This window comes from Mytilus edulis, chromosome 10 (genome assembly GCF_963676685.1).
Source record: "Mytilus edulis chromosome 10, xbMytEdul2.2, whole genome shotgun sequence".
Lineage (NCBI taxonomy): Eukaryota > Metazoa > Mollusca > Bivalvia > Mytilida > Mytilidae > Mytilus > Mytilus edulis.
Genome location: NC_092353.1, coordinates 62200948 through 62217771, shown reverse-complemented (window position 1 = coordinate 62217771; position 16824 = coordinate 62200948). Strand labels below are relative to the sequence as shown.

Below are 16824 nucleotides of genomic sequence, written 5' to 3'. Positions count from 1 at the left end.
TTAAACGTACAAAAAGAGGAGTTGTAACAAAGAGAGTTAAATACATTTAGATATGTATGACAATATTAACTCAGGCATGAATATTAATTGATAATCGAAGACTTGTTACTACCGATACAGTAGTCATGTAGTGCAAATTTGTAAATTTACATTACATTTTGTTCCTGTCCATATGTTGGTTATTTGATAAGGATTGATTAAATACAACAACATCGCTTGTATGATCGCTTTTCGAGGTCGAAAAGGCATAATATTCTTGAATATTTCTTCAATTTGACTTATGTTATAAGGAATTTCTATTCTATGAAAAACGCAAAATCACAACTATGCTGAACTCCGCGGAATATTTAAAACGAAAAGTCTCTAATCAAATAACAAAACATATAGATAAAAAATTTCATATTTCTAAATTCGCTATATTACTTACGAACTTCAAGATATCGCCGAATAGTGTGATAAAGTTTTGCAAAACCAAAATATTTTTCCGGGAGGAATAAAAATCTTATAAATGTGGTTATTAATTAAAGGCAACAGTAGTATACCGCTGTTCAAACTTATACTTTAGGGAACGAATACATGAACAAATTGACCGAACAAGGATATTACATACTGCGGATACACATGTGGAATTTTGAAGATAACCACAAATATGCCACCTTTGACACATTTGTTCTTAGAAACGAGAAGTCAGGGTATACATTGGCTGTAGCTGGCTATAATTGAAATGCAGGTTCTAAAATCAGAATAATTATAATGGAATCAAATAAAACAGAAATATCACAGCATAATATTATACTGGGAACTTGAATATAATGCTATACCATACATTCGTTACAGAAATCATTTTTACAAAAACGGAAAGGATCAATTTACTTCACTCCTTTTGAACCAGATTTGTAATAACATGATCAACACACGAGTGCCACATGAAGAGCAGGATCTGCTTACACTTCCGGAGCACCTGAGATCCCCCCTAGTTTTTGGCGTTGTTCGTGTTGCTCATTCTTTAGTTTTCTATGTTGTTTCTGTGTACTATTATTTGTCTGTTTGTCTTTTTCAATTTTAGCTTTGGCGTTGGCAGTTTATTTTCGATTTATGAATTTGACTGTTCGAGGATATCTTTCAAAAAAACTTTTGCGTGAAACGGACTTTTCTGTATTGACCTTTATCCTGAATTCTCAGGGCAAAATATATGAAAGACACGCATGTAAACGAACCCAAAGACATGCACAGCCGTATGATTAAAAGGACGTATAAATAGTATACAAATCTGTCTAGATCAACTTTGACTAATAAATGTTATGTTAATTTGAATGGCATATTTAGAATTACATATATTTTTGGTAGATCAGAGAAAAATACAATTTACTACAGAAAATATTCAAAACACCCCACGTTTCTGGTAGGAAGTCTTTAATTACATATGTTGTGTTTTGTATACTGTTCTTTGTCTCTTTTTTTTGTCTTCTTTTTGCCATGGATTTGTCATCTTATTTTCTATTTTGAATGTTCCTTTGGTTTTTGAATTTTTCTAAGAGGGACAAAGAATCAACATATATATGTGCTACGTAGTATAAAGGAGGATGGTGGTACAAAACATGTCATTACGCAAATCTTAATCGACAATACCTAAAGGGAACACATAAAACTTTTGCTGACGGTATAATGGCACAGAGGTGCTGATTACAAGGTAGTTATGTATATAGCTGTGTTGAATCTATCTTTAGATTAGAAAATTTTAGCAGACAATACATTTGGCCCTTGTTTCAATGATGTTAAATCGTAAAGAAGGCTATGTCTACGTATGTATTCAACCTTGATTTACAGAAATAGTTTTCCAAAAGGAATTCGTTCATGTTCCTCAACTGACTAATCGAGGAATGAATTAAAGGGAAAGTCTTTTATCAAATTGAATCAATTTCACAAAACATCGTAAGTTTAAGACTTAAGTGTTATACTTAAGACTTTCCTAAGTGCAATCCTAAGACAATTTCACAAAGCATATCGTAAGTTTTAATCCTACACTCAGGACCACTCTTACGACTAAATCCTAAGTCTTATCTTACGACCACTCTTAAGATATTAATACCTTAGCAACGTACTTTCGTTTCGTCGAAGCATGCGCAGCGATATCACCCTATGTAAAAAAAAAAACCGGGACGGAATACTTTCCACTTAGATCTGATGGAAATAACAAAAAGAAAGCCACACTATTCAGAGAGTGAGCTTCTTGTACTCTCTGGTACAATTACATCCAACATTTCTGTGAGTAGGGGAGAGTTCGGGCAAAATCCTGACTATCCAAGACAAAAACAAGTACCTGTTGGGAACAGGTTGTCGAAATATACAAAACTGTTTTTTTTTCTTCATTGCCCATACACCAGTATGGCAAAATTAGGAGAAAAAATGGTCTACCCTTCATTCTAGTGAACAAGTGCAATTACATATTTATGCTTTTATACATGCAAAGAAATTGCTTCGGCCGTTGAATTAACTAATGTTGATCATTTGGTACATTGCACTGGGGCGGGTCCACGTAAGGGCGTAATGGGCGTACGCACCCCCCCCCCCCCCCCCCCCCCTTTGCAAAACAAAACCCAAAATATCGTCATTAGCTTATATTGTATTGAATATGGCAATCATATGCATTAATTAAACACATACTCTGATTTCTTTTTATACTGATTCCCCTATCCGATGGGTGACTGGGACACCTTTTAAAACAACCAAAACGGTAAGTAAATCTATACATGAAATGGTTGTTTTGTGTGACACTCCTATGATTGCGTTGGATAAAAACCGCAATTTTTATACGTGTGCATGCAAAACAAATTTCATGGCAAAGGGGTCTAAATACAGCACAAACAACATTTTCCCAAAAAAAAAAGACCAAATTGTGAAAAGGTATATCTTAACAAAATGGGTATTAGTTCAGAAAAAGCTATCGTTAAAGATTTATTTTTCATTTGTCATGTACATTTCATATTACCTTTTAACTGAATTTAAAACTTCTACCAAAGATTTAATATCCACATGTTAATCAATACATAATTTGAATGATCCGAAGGCTGACTATTTTCCCAAATTTGTCTATCATGGAGGCTGTTAAAATACTTCATGCTTTGATGATAAATTGTTGAAATCCAGGAGCTTCTGACCTTCCCCATGGACCCTATACAAGGGCAACCGGAAATATGTCTCCCATGCTTAATATCCTGGCCTATGACTATTGAAATGTAGAGTAACGCCTTATACCCTAGAATTTGGAATTTCTCGTTATTAGTTTTCTGCTGCTTGGATCCACCCACTCATTTTAATGTACCGTAGACAATTAATCGAGATAATTCGGCATCAACCCTGATACTTTAACTATTAAATATACATGCTCCAAGTCAGAAACCGTTAGATTAGTGCACTTCACAATTATTTAAAGGTCCAAATTTTTTTCAAATTGTATTCTACGCCCCCTTTTTCAAATATCCTGGAAACGCCCCTGATTGCATAAGCGACACGTACATGTACATTTATGCAGGTCAAATCTTCATCTATTAATTGGTGCAGTAGAAGGTCCACGAAAGTTATGAGCGAGGATTTTTTGGCAAATAATAGAAAGCTCAGGGTTAGGATTTATAAAACAGAAAAGGTAAAGTGGCAAATATTCATGTTTATTTCAAACGCAGAAAGGTACAACCGGCACCCTTAGCAAAAAATAAATCTTCTTTTTTCTTTATGTGCCTTCGGACTTTATGTTTTGAATTGTAGTTCAACTTTCTATATTTGGTATTTATTCTATAAATGTTGGTCCAACGTGGTACAAGTCATGTAATGCAGGAATATAGAATTTTGGAGTTGGGCAATTTCTTATTTTAAGGCGGGGACTCCAAGCAGACAACAGCATGTGTAATTTTATTTTTGAATAAAGAGAGTTGCCCGTCCTGTACATGGATTAGTCGATTAGAAAGCAATATTAAATTGGAAAGTCTCATTCAAGGGATAAAAATGGAGGGAGCAAAAGGATGTGTTCCAAACGGAATATTTGTATCTTATGAACTCTAAATATTTAAAAAAAAAAGTTAGACTAAATGTGAATGGACTTCTTTGTTTCTCCCATGCCATGAAATTGCCTCCGTTGAAAGTTTGCAAATATCTCATAGAGCAAATTAAACGGATGATAAATATTTACCATTTGGTACATTGTCGTGTTCTAAGCGACACGTGCATGCAGGTCATAAATTAATGTGTTGAATGAAACTAAATCTGTATCTACGAATGGGTGCCGTAGGAGGTCCACCGGAGTTTTTAGCGAGAATTGCTTGGCATGGTGCACTTTGTTTGAATACTGAGTAGGTTATAGACATTAAAATACAAAACTATCAATGAAAATTAGCAAAAACACTTATTTTAGGCAGCTATTATGAGTCCTATGATAGAATCTCCTCAGGGTTAGCGCACAGGTACTTCGTCTTGTGAATATAAAGAGGGAAATATGAAAAATAACGATTATGAATAAAAACCTGACACATAGCTATGCATTTTTGCGCCTGTCCCAAGTCACGTGCCTCTGGCCTTTGTTAGTCTGGTAGGATCTTTGATTTTAGTTTCTTGTGTATAACTTGGAGTTTAGTATGACATCCATTATCACTGAACTAGTTTATATATTTGTTTAGGGTCCAGCTGAAGAATACCTCCCGGTTGCGGGAGTTTCACGCTGCATTGAAGACCTATTGGTGACTTTCTGCTGTTGTCTGTTCTATGGTTGGCTTGTTGTCTCTTTGACACATTCCCCATTTGCATTCTCAATTTTATAAAAGAATAACAACACTTCGATTGCTGTTCTTTATTCTAAACTAGCTCTGAAGCCCTAAAAAATAGCAAAACTCGATCATACTTCACTAAACAAGGAGAACCCTTTTGGTTCAAATTGTTAGTGTTGAAAGTAGATTAAGCCATGATGCAAATGCCCCACATGAGCTGTGGTCTGTTGATGAAATGGTAGTACGTTGCATATGTCGAGTATATATGGATATGATTTTATTAATTTTCTTACTTATTCCAACTTTCATGTACATCCTGTTACCGCTACTTAAATCGGCCGTTAAATTATTCTCCCTTTGAATATTGAATCAGTCAGTGTTGATTTCAAAAGTGCAAAGTAATCTTTACATTTAAAACGCCTCGTTTCTTGAACGACAGTGACAGTGTAGAGAAAAGAAATTTCAAGACATTTAGTGAAAAAAAAATAGAGCGTACTTTTTTTTATGTCTATGCTGTTACCAACAATTTTGATTAATTACACCAAAAGTATGCTTGTAAAAAGTGCAATAACGTGTTGGAAACCGAATTCACAATAGAAAACTATAATCACTTCACCAAAGGGAGTAGTTATTTCACAACAGCAATCAAAACGAAGAAATTTGTCTATCCTGTTATGTCTACCTGTTATGTCTATCCTGTTACTATGGTTACAGTAACATGATAGACAATTGTAGACAAAAACGTCATTATTTTTTTTATCTTAACATAAAGGTGCAAAACGAATGAAATGTTTCGTTGTTTGAACTCATCTTCAGGTTATAAGGTCTTTATCTTCCCAATTAAGTATTTGCAGGTGCAATACAGATATCGGTAACAGGATAGACAAAAAGGTAACAGGATAGACTTTTATATAGTGATAATCAGAAACGTACGTTCCTGTTACCAATGAAATAAAGTGAAAAGTAAATTAACTCATGAGGGATTTACTTGATGTTGGGTTTATTTGAAAGGGCGAAAAAATGCCGAACAATATAAAGTACTATCTTAGACTTGCATTACTGGTGGTAATTTTTACAACCTTTGAAAACCAATTTTTAGAGGCATTTTTCAGTACAACCTGGAAAATTAGCAAATAATCTATTATTTTACAGAATGAATATATATAGAAGTTTATTCTCTTGAATAACATCTAATTGGCTACGTAAAACAAGCTTAACATTTTATCTAAACCTTTTCTTAATAACCCAAAATTTCTTTTGAAAATGGTAACAGGATAGACAAAATATTGTACCACCGATCAAAAAATGTTTCAAGATATTCTTGTATGACATCATTAAGATTGCATCTTTTAATATGTTGTCCTTAAAGTACTGTTTGTTTTGATTTGCTTATGTAGAGGGTTGTTTGAATAAGTAACTTTTAATAATTTTTTCAATTTAAAAATTCGACATTTTTGAAAATGACCCATATGATGCAAAATTGTAGATTTATTTTTTTTATATAAATTAAGGTGCTAATATGTGTATGCGTTGGCCCTTGAATTGGAAAACGGTAGCGGTTTATTATCTCGGCATCTGTATACATATCTAGTGGGGATGTACGATCTCTACGTAAAGTGGCGCCGTATAAAGAAAAAAATTGGCAACGCTGCAATCATTTTATAAATACTTAGGATAATCGTAAGAGTGGTCGTAAGTATCTCTTAGACACTTAAGTGTGGACAGAGGCACTCTTAAGTTTACGATCAAAGTTGGTCGCAAGTTTTGACGTAAGTTCTTTTGTGAAATTGGTTTTTGACTTAAGACTTGACGTAAGTGTAATCTTAGACTTACGATGTTTTGTGAAATTGGCCCCTGATTTTGTGTAAAAATCACGTTCTCCAAACGTAACACATGTGCATAATGTAGTCAATAAGGAAATTAAGCATCTTGTTCTGGTCCATGAAATCAGAGAAGTACGATTTCTCTCTCTCTCTCATACACAATTCTTATATTTACGTTGGGCATTCTTTTTAACGAAACAAAGCAGGACATATTCTTTCAATTTGTCTTTTTTTTTAGAATATAGAATACTAGTATAAAGAGTTAAAGGTAATATTTAGGCAAGCAGGTCTTTCTGAATTTTAAGTAGCCATATCTCTTTAACGTCGTCATTTCACAATTACGTATAAGTTAGGTATAGTTTTCTGGTACCTTTGATAACTATTTACACCACTGGGTCGATGCCACTGCTGGTGGACGTTTCGTCCCCGAGGGTATCACCAGCCCAGTTGTCAACACTTCGGTGTTGACATGAATATCAATAATGTGGTCATTTTTACAAATTTTCTGTTAACAAAACTTTGAATTTTTCGAAAACTAAGGATTTTCTTATCCCAGGCATAGATTACCTTAGCCGTATTTGGCACAACTTTTTGGAATTTTGGATCCTCAATGCTCTTCAACTTTTTACCTGTTTGGCTTTATATATATTTTGATATGAGTGTCACTGATGAGTCTTATGTAGACGAAACGCGCGTCTGGCGTACTAAATTATAATCCTGGTACCTTTGATAACTATTTACTCATAAAATTTGATGTAAATAATTTAGAAAGAGAAAAAGGTCAACTGTTGGTTCAAGTTGTTCTGTGTCCCTTTCCACAGGCAATCATTTTACGCTTTAATTAGTGTTGTCAAAACACAGTTTAGACTAACAGGTTATTCGGATAATTGTTCGACCGATTAACCGGTTAATTGATAGATTAAGTTGATGTTTGAAGGCCTTATTTATAGTACCCTACAAATGTACGTTTTTATAATACGAGGAATTGAGGTTTGTCCTTTGTCATTATAAGGGTTGTATGTGAGGATTCATGGCGAAGTTTGACTTTTAATTATTTACTATGGCATTTGAAATAACTTCAGATTGAAAAATTAAAAACCTTTCTTGATCTCGTCGAATTGAAAATGTTTGAAACCGAGGATTGTTTCATTTTCTCTTGATGTCTCAGAAAGTCATATGAAGTGTTTTAATTTAAAACGAGGAAGCCTGTTACTCGTATTGTCAAGTATACATCAGTTATTACACTTTGGCTTGAATTTCAATATTTTTTTGGTGGGCATTTCGTTTAAAGTATGATTGATCCTTGCACAATGAAGCACATTCAGATGTAGGTCTACGTAATTTTAGATCAAAAATAAAGAAATGAAGTAAATCGTAAAATTTAATCGGATTACTGATGTAAAGTTACTGTTTATGTATACTAATTATGTTTACTCAAGATAGTGCCTCGAGCTGATAGACAAGATCCTTTTGTATTATGCAGTCAAGATAATGTTACTATGTTTGAGACGGCTTTGGAGAAAAGATTTTTCTATGTTTTTTTTACAAAAAAATGTTCTGTTTTACGATGTTCCATAGAGGATACAAATTTATATATATTTCATTAGTTTTTTAACAACTAGTTAGCCACGTAAGACATTGGTATGGATTCAAAAGATCTCGCAGTTACTTAAGCTTTAATCAAAGCGAATGTAAACTCATGAGTATTTTATGTTCCCCTAACTGAAATATGAATCAGTACACATCCAATTAATATAGTTTAAAACAGTCTTGGAAAATATTACCTTGTCAAATTCCAATAACATGTATCGAAGCTAGGATGTTGGACTGTACTTGTAAATAAGTTTATAAGAATACACATTTACACTGTAGTTACATTTTGATATACTATAAGAAAATCATAGTGTACCGATAAAATCAAACATCAAAGATCCTAATACAGTGTTTAATTGATAAACATTTAATCCTGGTATCTATGACAAGTTTACCATAAATTTGAGAATGGAATTGGGGAATGTGTCAAAGAGACAACAATCCGACCAAAGAGCAGGTAACAGATAACAAAATTAATAATCTAATGATATCTATATTATTTTATTAATTTTTTTAAATAAAACACATTTCATTATTGTAGCTATTTTGATATATGAATGGTTTTTATATGTATATTTTTCTTCTTTCGTTTTGTTTTTGTTTTAGTTTAGTTAAGGTCTTTCCTCTACGCGAGGAAAGAATTTATTGTTTTTCTCATGTTTTTTTTTTCATCAAGCATTTGTTTGACATGGCCTTTCTATTAAAGTTATCAAGACCTAATACGGACCATCGGTAGACCTCATCATGTAGTATTACCAGATGAGGCTGTGTAGGATTTCATCATCCCCTTTAGAAGTTATCTCCCTTTTATTGATTTTTTTCGACATGACCCCCTTCTTGTTTTTTAAGATATCATGACCTTATCTGGACAATTGGTAGACGTCATCATAATGTATTACCATATGAGGCTGCCTAAGATTTCATTATCCCCTTTGAGAGTTATGTCCCCTTAAAGCACTCTCTTTTATTTGCATTTTTCTTTAAAAGTATTAGAGATAGAATCGATTTGAAAAAAACAGCATGTACAAGAACAGATGGCAATGTTTATAAACATAAGCAATTTATTTGTTACTAAGTCTTATAATTTTTGAAAAATTCTATTTCAAGAACCAGAAGTCATAGAGATTTGGAACCTTCACCAATAATCTTTAATTCATGTGACCTTAAATATGCACCCAAGATCAAAGGTCACTGAGTGCAAAAAAAATTACGCTGCAATTTCAAGCTTATATATTAGGAAAACGATAAGACTTTGCTGCATACATACAGCCTATAAATTGTTTCTCTCGACGAGCTCTTCATTTTATACAATAATCCCAAAAATGTCCGACCGTCTGTTTAAAAATTACAACGGGATGATTCTTAAAAGTATAGTTTTGTGTGTATATCTTTTAAAAGGTCACATATATCAGTGTACTATAAACTACAAAGATGATCAGTAAGTCAAGACCTTCAATTTGAGATCAATGAAAGGTTATGATGAAATTTCACCTTGACCTTCACAGTATACTATGACCTTAACCTTGTGATGTTTCAAAGGTCAAGTGGTCCTGAGTTAAATGGTGGTAGTCCCATGTCTCTACGACTTCCGGTTCTCAAGTTTGGTATTGCATCATATATTTGATTATTCATTGTGACCTTGATGAACTTTGAAATTGTCCCAATTTTTTTCCTATAATGTTGTCCTTCAACTGTAGATCATTTATCATTTAACAGATTTGAGATATCTATTGTCGTTTTAGAGATAAAGCAGTTTGAAATTTTGCGAGTGGAGGCATGTATTTCTGAACAACAACAGCTTACCACTTAAAATTTTTAAGAAATTGAAGAAGTGAACATAGGTATATGTTTGACCAAATACCAAAAACATTCCATGGAAAAAAAACACCAAAAAATCAATTTGAAATTTTCATGTTTTGCATTGACTTTGTAAGTTTCATAACTTCTATTTATATAGTTGATATCGCATCATTTTTGGCACTTTGTCAAATGGGGTCATCTGATATATCAAATTGAAGGTCTTAATAAACTCTTCTTAAAAATGAAAATTTAAACCCCCTGTTCATCCCAGGGGGGGACGGGTGGGGTCACGTAGTGCAAAAATTCAAATTTCTTAAATGGTAAGGTTGTCGCATATCAAATGAAAGAACATAAAGCATACATTTCAAATTTTAAATTGACATCCCCAAAAAATTGGTTGGGTAGGGTCATTGAGTGCGAAAATCAATTTTCTTTTAAGATAGGATTGTTGTATATCAAATGAAAGGTCATGTTGTGTACATTTGAAATATCAAATTCCTGACCTCCCAAAATTAGTTTGATGGGGTTATTTAGTGCAAAAATCAAACTTTCTAGAACATGGCGTTGTCGCATATCAAATGAAGGATCATCAAGTCTTTGTTACATATATCATACTTCCGATCTCGAAAATGTAGGCGGATGAAGTCATTAGGTGTAAAAAGCGAACAGTTTCAGAAGGTATGCTTGTCATATATCAAACAAAAGGTGATACAAAGTACATTACAAAAACATCACGTTTACTGGAAAGACCTTTCAATTGTTTTACAAACAATTGAGATACTAGTTTTGTTTTTGTTTTGTTTTGTTTTTTATTGTAAACCAAGCTTAGTAACATTGCAGAAGTAAGCTGAATTCAAATAATAATCAGGAAATTATGCCTCTCAAACTACAAGTATTACGATGACATGGATAACACCTATATTAAAAGTCCCAATTTATTTGCCGACATATCTAGATAAGATTATAGAGACCACTTAATATTATTGTCATATGTATATCATGTATAAAGAATGTTTGTTAATCTCTCTTTTTCTCGTTTACGGACAACTTAACTGCCATGATATAAAGAAAGGTAAGGGTCATATAATGTTTTTTAATGTGTGGACATATGATTATCAAAAAAAATAAACATATGGACAAGTACAAAATGTTATGTAACATTTACAAATTTGTAACATATGACTACCATATAGTAAGGAACAAGCCTAATAAGTTTAAAAGGACAATTTGAATAATATGTTTATGCAGAATTGATACTTTTTTAGCATAGCAATGTCGGTATTTAAGCATTTAAAATATTCAAAGTAGCAGCAATCCAATGTTGTTATAGTATACTGTGTTCTTATCAGAAATACCAAAGGTAGCTTTATCCTTATTTTGCATATTTACAATCTATGATTTACACTCCACATGAATGAAAGTTTGGTCTGACAAGGTAATTTTTATCTTGACAGTGGGTCTCAAGTGGGTTCTAAAATTGTCCGATTTTTTTTATAAGCGTGACCCGTGAAAGTCAAATTATTGTGCGTGGAAACTGGAAACGAAGTCTTGCGTGACACGTGGAGTTACAAGTTATTTCAATGATTAGCGGGTTACGGTAATCTCACAAAACAATAACTGGGACAGGGGATAAGCCTCCCCCCCCCCAAAAAAAAAGAAAATTAGACCTGGACACATTGATATATATTTATATTCAAAGACTGTTTAAATAAGATGTATAACACAAAATCATAAAATCGTTAAGATAAAAATTATTCAGTTCGTTCAAAATCTTCGTTTATGTCCGTTCGCGTTCTGTTGCTTTTTGGTATTTTGATACTTCAAAGGTAAAGACCAAATAACGAACAGTCTAACAATAAAACTAGTACTGATTAACCAGCATTGTTTTAGTACGTAGTACATATTTGCGGATAAGTATAATAATAAACTAAATGACTGAGCAGGACTTGACCATTTACAATTCAGTTGAAAACTGGTCTGTCAAAATGACTGATTTAGTTGAAAGTAAACTAACTAACATAAGCAATAACTTTCTAATGAATATTGCAGAGAAATATGTCAGGGACCTAGCAGACAAAGTTGCCGATCTTGTCACAGAAACAAGGCATGAATGCACTTTGACCCCTTCTGACGGTAATATGCTTAAATAAATTTAAAAAAAAATACACATGTCATTTGAATGTGCTGTATATTAAACATCATATACTTGCAAACTTTGAAAATCCGTTAAGTATTGACAATTAAACCTGCACTTAACAGATAGAAGTAGTCAAATGTGATTGGAAAAGAATTACCCGAAGGTTGACGAAAAGTATATCCTAGTATATTATCTTGAATCTGTTATTTATTCACAAGATAATCGTGAATCTACTGACGATGAATTTGGTGTTCTATTTGGCCGTGTAGTTCCCCCGTATTAATGTATTTAAGGATAATTTGTGTTCAATTGTTTTCGATACACAAGTTTATGTATTTCTGGTCAAGTAATTTCACGAAAGGCGCTAATGACTATATATTCCTTTGATGTAATTGCATAAAGAGTACATTTACATTACACCATTACCACTTTTTAACAATATAGATTTAGACTTCCGACCTTCCGATTGTGGAGATTTGAAGAAGGCAGTACACAAAAGTGGAGTCTATAAAATCTACCCTGATAGAACTTCCGGTTTTCATGTTTTTTGTGATATGAAGAGCTACGAAGGTGGTTGGACGGTAAGCATAATATTTTAACACGTAAGGTTCAGTTTAATTCATTTGGGAAGTTGATCAGGATCAGAATGTTAAATTATGGGTGAGACAGTCTTAATGATTATGTTGCAAAACTGTCGCAAATAATGAATTTTACTGCTTAATTGAGGGCCTGGAATAGGTTGACGATCTAATAAACTGACAAGTACAATTCTAATTTGGTTATGAAAATTTAACATTATCATTTTTTAAAGCCAATATGTTACAAATTATACACATAAAATTATATGGTTTGACGGTATGTTTAATTAAACACATGTAAACTTCTCTCAAATATTATGTTGCATAAACGTGGTTGATTGTTGAATTTTGCAAGTTTCGAGTGTCATTGTTTTATTAAGGACATAACATTAGATCACTTTGCTTTATACTGTCAACTTTCATTTTTTTAAACTAAGAATGTGAAAATACATTATTATTACATTTTGTTATCTAGTCCAGTTGAATTCAAGTCGTTTGTGGAAGGGATGCGCAGCTGAGTTATCAAGTACACCAACTTGTTCACATATTCGAATACTAGTAACAAACGTTTTACCCTTTGATATACCGCAGGTGATTCAAAATAGGACCAATGATTATATTGGTTTCTACAGAGACTGGGACGCTTACAAGGATGGATTTGGAGATTTGAAAACTGATTTCTGGTTAGGTGAGGATTTACCTTCTGATAGGATTATACACTAGAAGAATATCAGAATGTTCATACAATTATTTCAAACATATTACAACAGTTATATATAAAAATGTGGTATGATTGACAACTCTCCACAACAGACCAAAATGACACAGAAATTAACAACTATAGTCGGTCAGTCCTACACCGTCTTTATGAACTTAGTAGAAAGTAAACAATACATTATCTGTATTTATGAAATACTATCTTGAAATAAAAGCCATCGGTAGTGTTTATATATAATAGCAACTTCTTAAAGATATTTTTTTAACTGGCAATGATTATTAACTCATATGTGATCATTTTGATGATAAATAGTTATTATAACAGATATCTAAAAATTTAGAAATGGGAACGAAAAAACTTGATCGTTTTAATATGATTCATATTGCGCGAGGTTGAGAGTGGAGCAGTATATACACCATTCCATATTATTTGAGCCATAGCCTGGTTAGCCTTTATTATAATTTTACACTGTATCAAGTAAACGGAGTATATTTTGATGAAATGCTTTAGACCATTCATCATACTGACTTCTTTTCCTCGTGTTTTATTTTTAAGTGCAACATTCCAATCCATGTTTGAGACTACCGTAATTTTAGAGGAAAAAACAAGCTGTGTATATTATCTTTTTTAACTTTCGTTTAAATCATAGTCAGGCAATCATTTGCAAAATTTTTTATTGAAGTTATTAAAAACTATAATACATCTGTTGCTTTTTCTACAGGGAATGAACATTTAAACAAACTAACTGAACAAGGATATTACATACTGCGGATAGACATGTGGGATTTTGAAGATAACCACAAATATGCCACCTACGACACATTTGTTGTTAGAAACGAGAAGTCAGGGTACACACTGGAGGTAGCTGGCTATAATGGAAATGCAGGTAATTCAATTGGAATAATTCAAATGGAATAAATTGAATAAAAATATCTAAACATTTTTTTACGAACTTAAAGCTAATGACATATTATATAGTAGTTACAAAATAACAGTGACAAAGAGATGAAATTATCTATCTCCTGAAGCTCTAATATGTATTTACACATGATGAACGCCCAATGCACAATGTTTACAATCCAAAGATGTAAAAGAAACGAAACAGGTGCATAACGTTTTGATTAAAAGGTATATAGTAATAATGTCCATATCTGCCAATGGTAACCTCTGCCTGATAAATGTACTAGTGAAATGGATTACATATGTTAGATTGCAAGGGAGTTTTTGAAACCTGAAAAACACTGAATAAACACTAGACACTATTTAGCCGTTTTTACTATCTTAACTTTGCCCATTTATCCGTTTATGTCCGAAAAAAATGGAAATTTTGCGTATAGCACCCAATGACACAAACTGACCAAAATATATTGCATAAGTCCAACAAAATCATCCACTTAATGTTTTAATGGAGTCAAGTATATCATGTATATCATGTCTATCCTATGAACTTTATCCAACAATCATTTGTTGCCGCCTTGTCAATGTTTCATTTTCTATTTTTGACATCCTACGGGTATTGTAAATAAAACAGTTCGATCTATTTGTTTACAGGGAATGCATTGTCGAATCATAATGGAAATAAATTCTATACGAGGGACAGAGATTCAACTTCTAATTGTGCTGTGACGTCTAAGGGAGGTTGGTGGTATTCTAATTGTCACCATGCCAATCTTAATGGAAGATATCTAAATGGAACACATAAAACTATTGCTGACGGTATTAATTGGCTTCAGTGGAAAGGATACTACTACTCACTAAAGGCATCACGCATGATGATACGGAGAACATAAATAGAGTTTGTTTTATGAACAAAAAGTAATTAATTGAAATAGCAACCAATTATATACTCTTATCTTCAAAAGTTACATCTGCTGGAAAATACAAGCAACAAGACGGATATATGCATTCCCGTTTTATAATCGAAAACACTTCCAATGCAACAGTTGTAACGATATTTGATCTTTGTCAAAATGAACTCATTATGGTTTGAACTGCGGGTAATATTATAAAGACGCATGGATATTCTTTTCAGGTCTGGGGTGAATTACATTGCAATGTAATGCATTTAATTACAATTTCATGCATTTATCAAAGTTATGCATTAAATTACAATTACTTTTGCAAAATAATGCATTGAATTACATATTACATTTGTAAATTTTATTAATATCAAGTGAACAGAAAAATCAAATATTTTCAAAAACCATATGAAGTTACAAAAGATTCAAGCATACAAAGTCATTGTTCAATGGATTGAATCTAAGTATACAAGTAAAAATTCAATAATATAAAGTTTTATTCTTCATGCACATGACTCCATTTTCTAGGTATGGACATCTCTGTGTTTTCTTTTAAAAATTACAGAGATGGAGTTTAATATTTATTTTAACTAATGTTAACTTCACTTATACAAATATACTTTTTGTTTTTTTAATTTCAATTTATTCACTGAGAATCTAATTTCTTCTAATTATATAGTAATTATAAAGCTTAATTGATTATCAAGTTTCAAAATGGTGAAAATGTTGATTACATGCAATAACGTGGACAAATTACAAATATGCATTACCGCATGCCTGATTCTTTTGGAGCTACTTTTATTACGCTTTTACAAATGGCTTTAGTTATTTATGTGTTTGTTGCTAGATACCCAAACAAGTATTAAAGTGTATACTTTCTTGTTTTACAGTAATGGTGTATGTATTCTCAAAACTAAATACCTTCATGCGTTCTGTTGAAGTTCCCATTCAAACGTCCATGCAACATACATTTTAAAATTTTAATGTAACTTGTACGATGTTCGTCTTAATTAGACTTATCAACTGAAAATTAAACAGTTTATGAGCAAAACATTGCAATAAAATTGAGAATGGAAATGGGGAATGTGCCAAAAAGACAACAACCCGACCATAGAGCAGACAACAGCAGAAGGTCACCAACAGGTCTTCAATGCAACGAGAAATTCTCGCAACCGGTGGCGTCCTTCAGCTGGCCCCTTAACAAATATATACTGGTTCAGTGATAATGAACACCATACTAAACTCCAAATTGTACACAAGAAATTAAAAGTTATAATGATACAAGACTAACAAAGGCCAGAGGCTCCTGACTTGGGACAGGCGCAAAAATGCGGCGGGGTTAAACAAGCATATAAAGCATATAAACCTTTACTGGTATATACTATAATTCTATTTTAGATTAATCAGTTTAGGTATACATTAAATTTCCTTTGGAAAAACATTTCTGTCAATCACGGGTTGAACATATAGCCATCCATACGTAAGGTTTACATAACAGGTACATTGGTACATATACTTTTCTGAGTCGAACGGAACAAACAAAATCATAATGTGGGGCAATATAAAAAAAACACTTTGTATTACAACTGATAAAATATATATCTTGATCTAAACTGTATTCA

At 32.5% G+C, this 16824-nt stretch overlaps 1 protein-coding gene across 2 annotated transcripts; it reads left to right on the top strand.

Annotated features, from left to right (window-relative positions):
• Positions 1-10915: 10915 nt before the first annotated feature.
• LOC139491666 (techylectin-5A-like) lies at positions 10916-15394 on the top strand. Of its 2 annotated transcripts, XM_071279457.1 has the most exons (6): positions 10916-11042; positions 12020-12103; positions 12552-12688; positions 13277-13373; positions 14125-14289; positions 14955-15394. In XM_071279457.1, exons 1-6 carry the CDS (start codon positions 10961-10963, stop codon positions 15191-15193), a joined length of 804 nt encoding a protein of 267 aa, XP_071135558.1. In that variant the 5' UTR covers positions 10916-10960; the 3' UTR covers positions 15194-15394. The 2 variants fall into 2 exon arrangements, with proteins under 2 accessions (XP_071135558.1, XP_071135559.1); XM_071279458.1 differs by lacking the exon at positions 12020-12103 and having other exon boundaries at positions 10955-11042.
• Positions 15395-16824: the final 1430 nt, after the last annotated feature.

Bases quoted from the DNA above. Each gene is read 5' to 3' on its own strand.
- LOC139491666 (XM_071279457.1), top strand. From the start codon at position 10,961: ATGTATATCATGTATAAAGAATGTTTGTTAATCTCTCTTTTTCTCGTT. The intron at 11,043-12,019 runs GTAAGGGTCATA...TGAATATTGCAG, and splicing joins CTGCCATGATATAAAGAAAG to AGAAATATGTCAGGGACCTA. The intron at 12,104-12,551 runs GTAATATGCTTA...TTAACAATATAG, and splicing joins CACTTTGACCCCTTCTGACG to ATTTAGACTTCCGACCTTCC.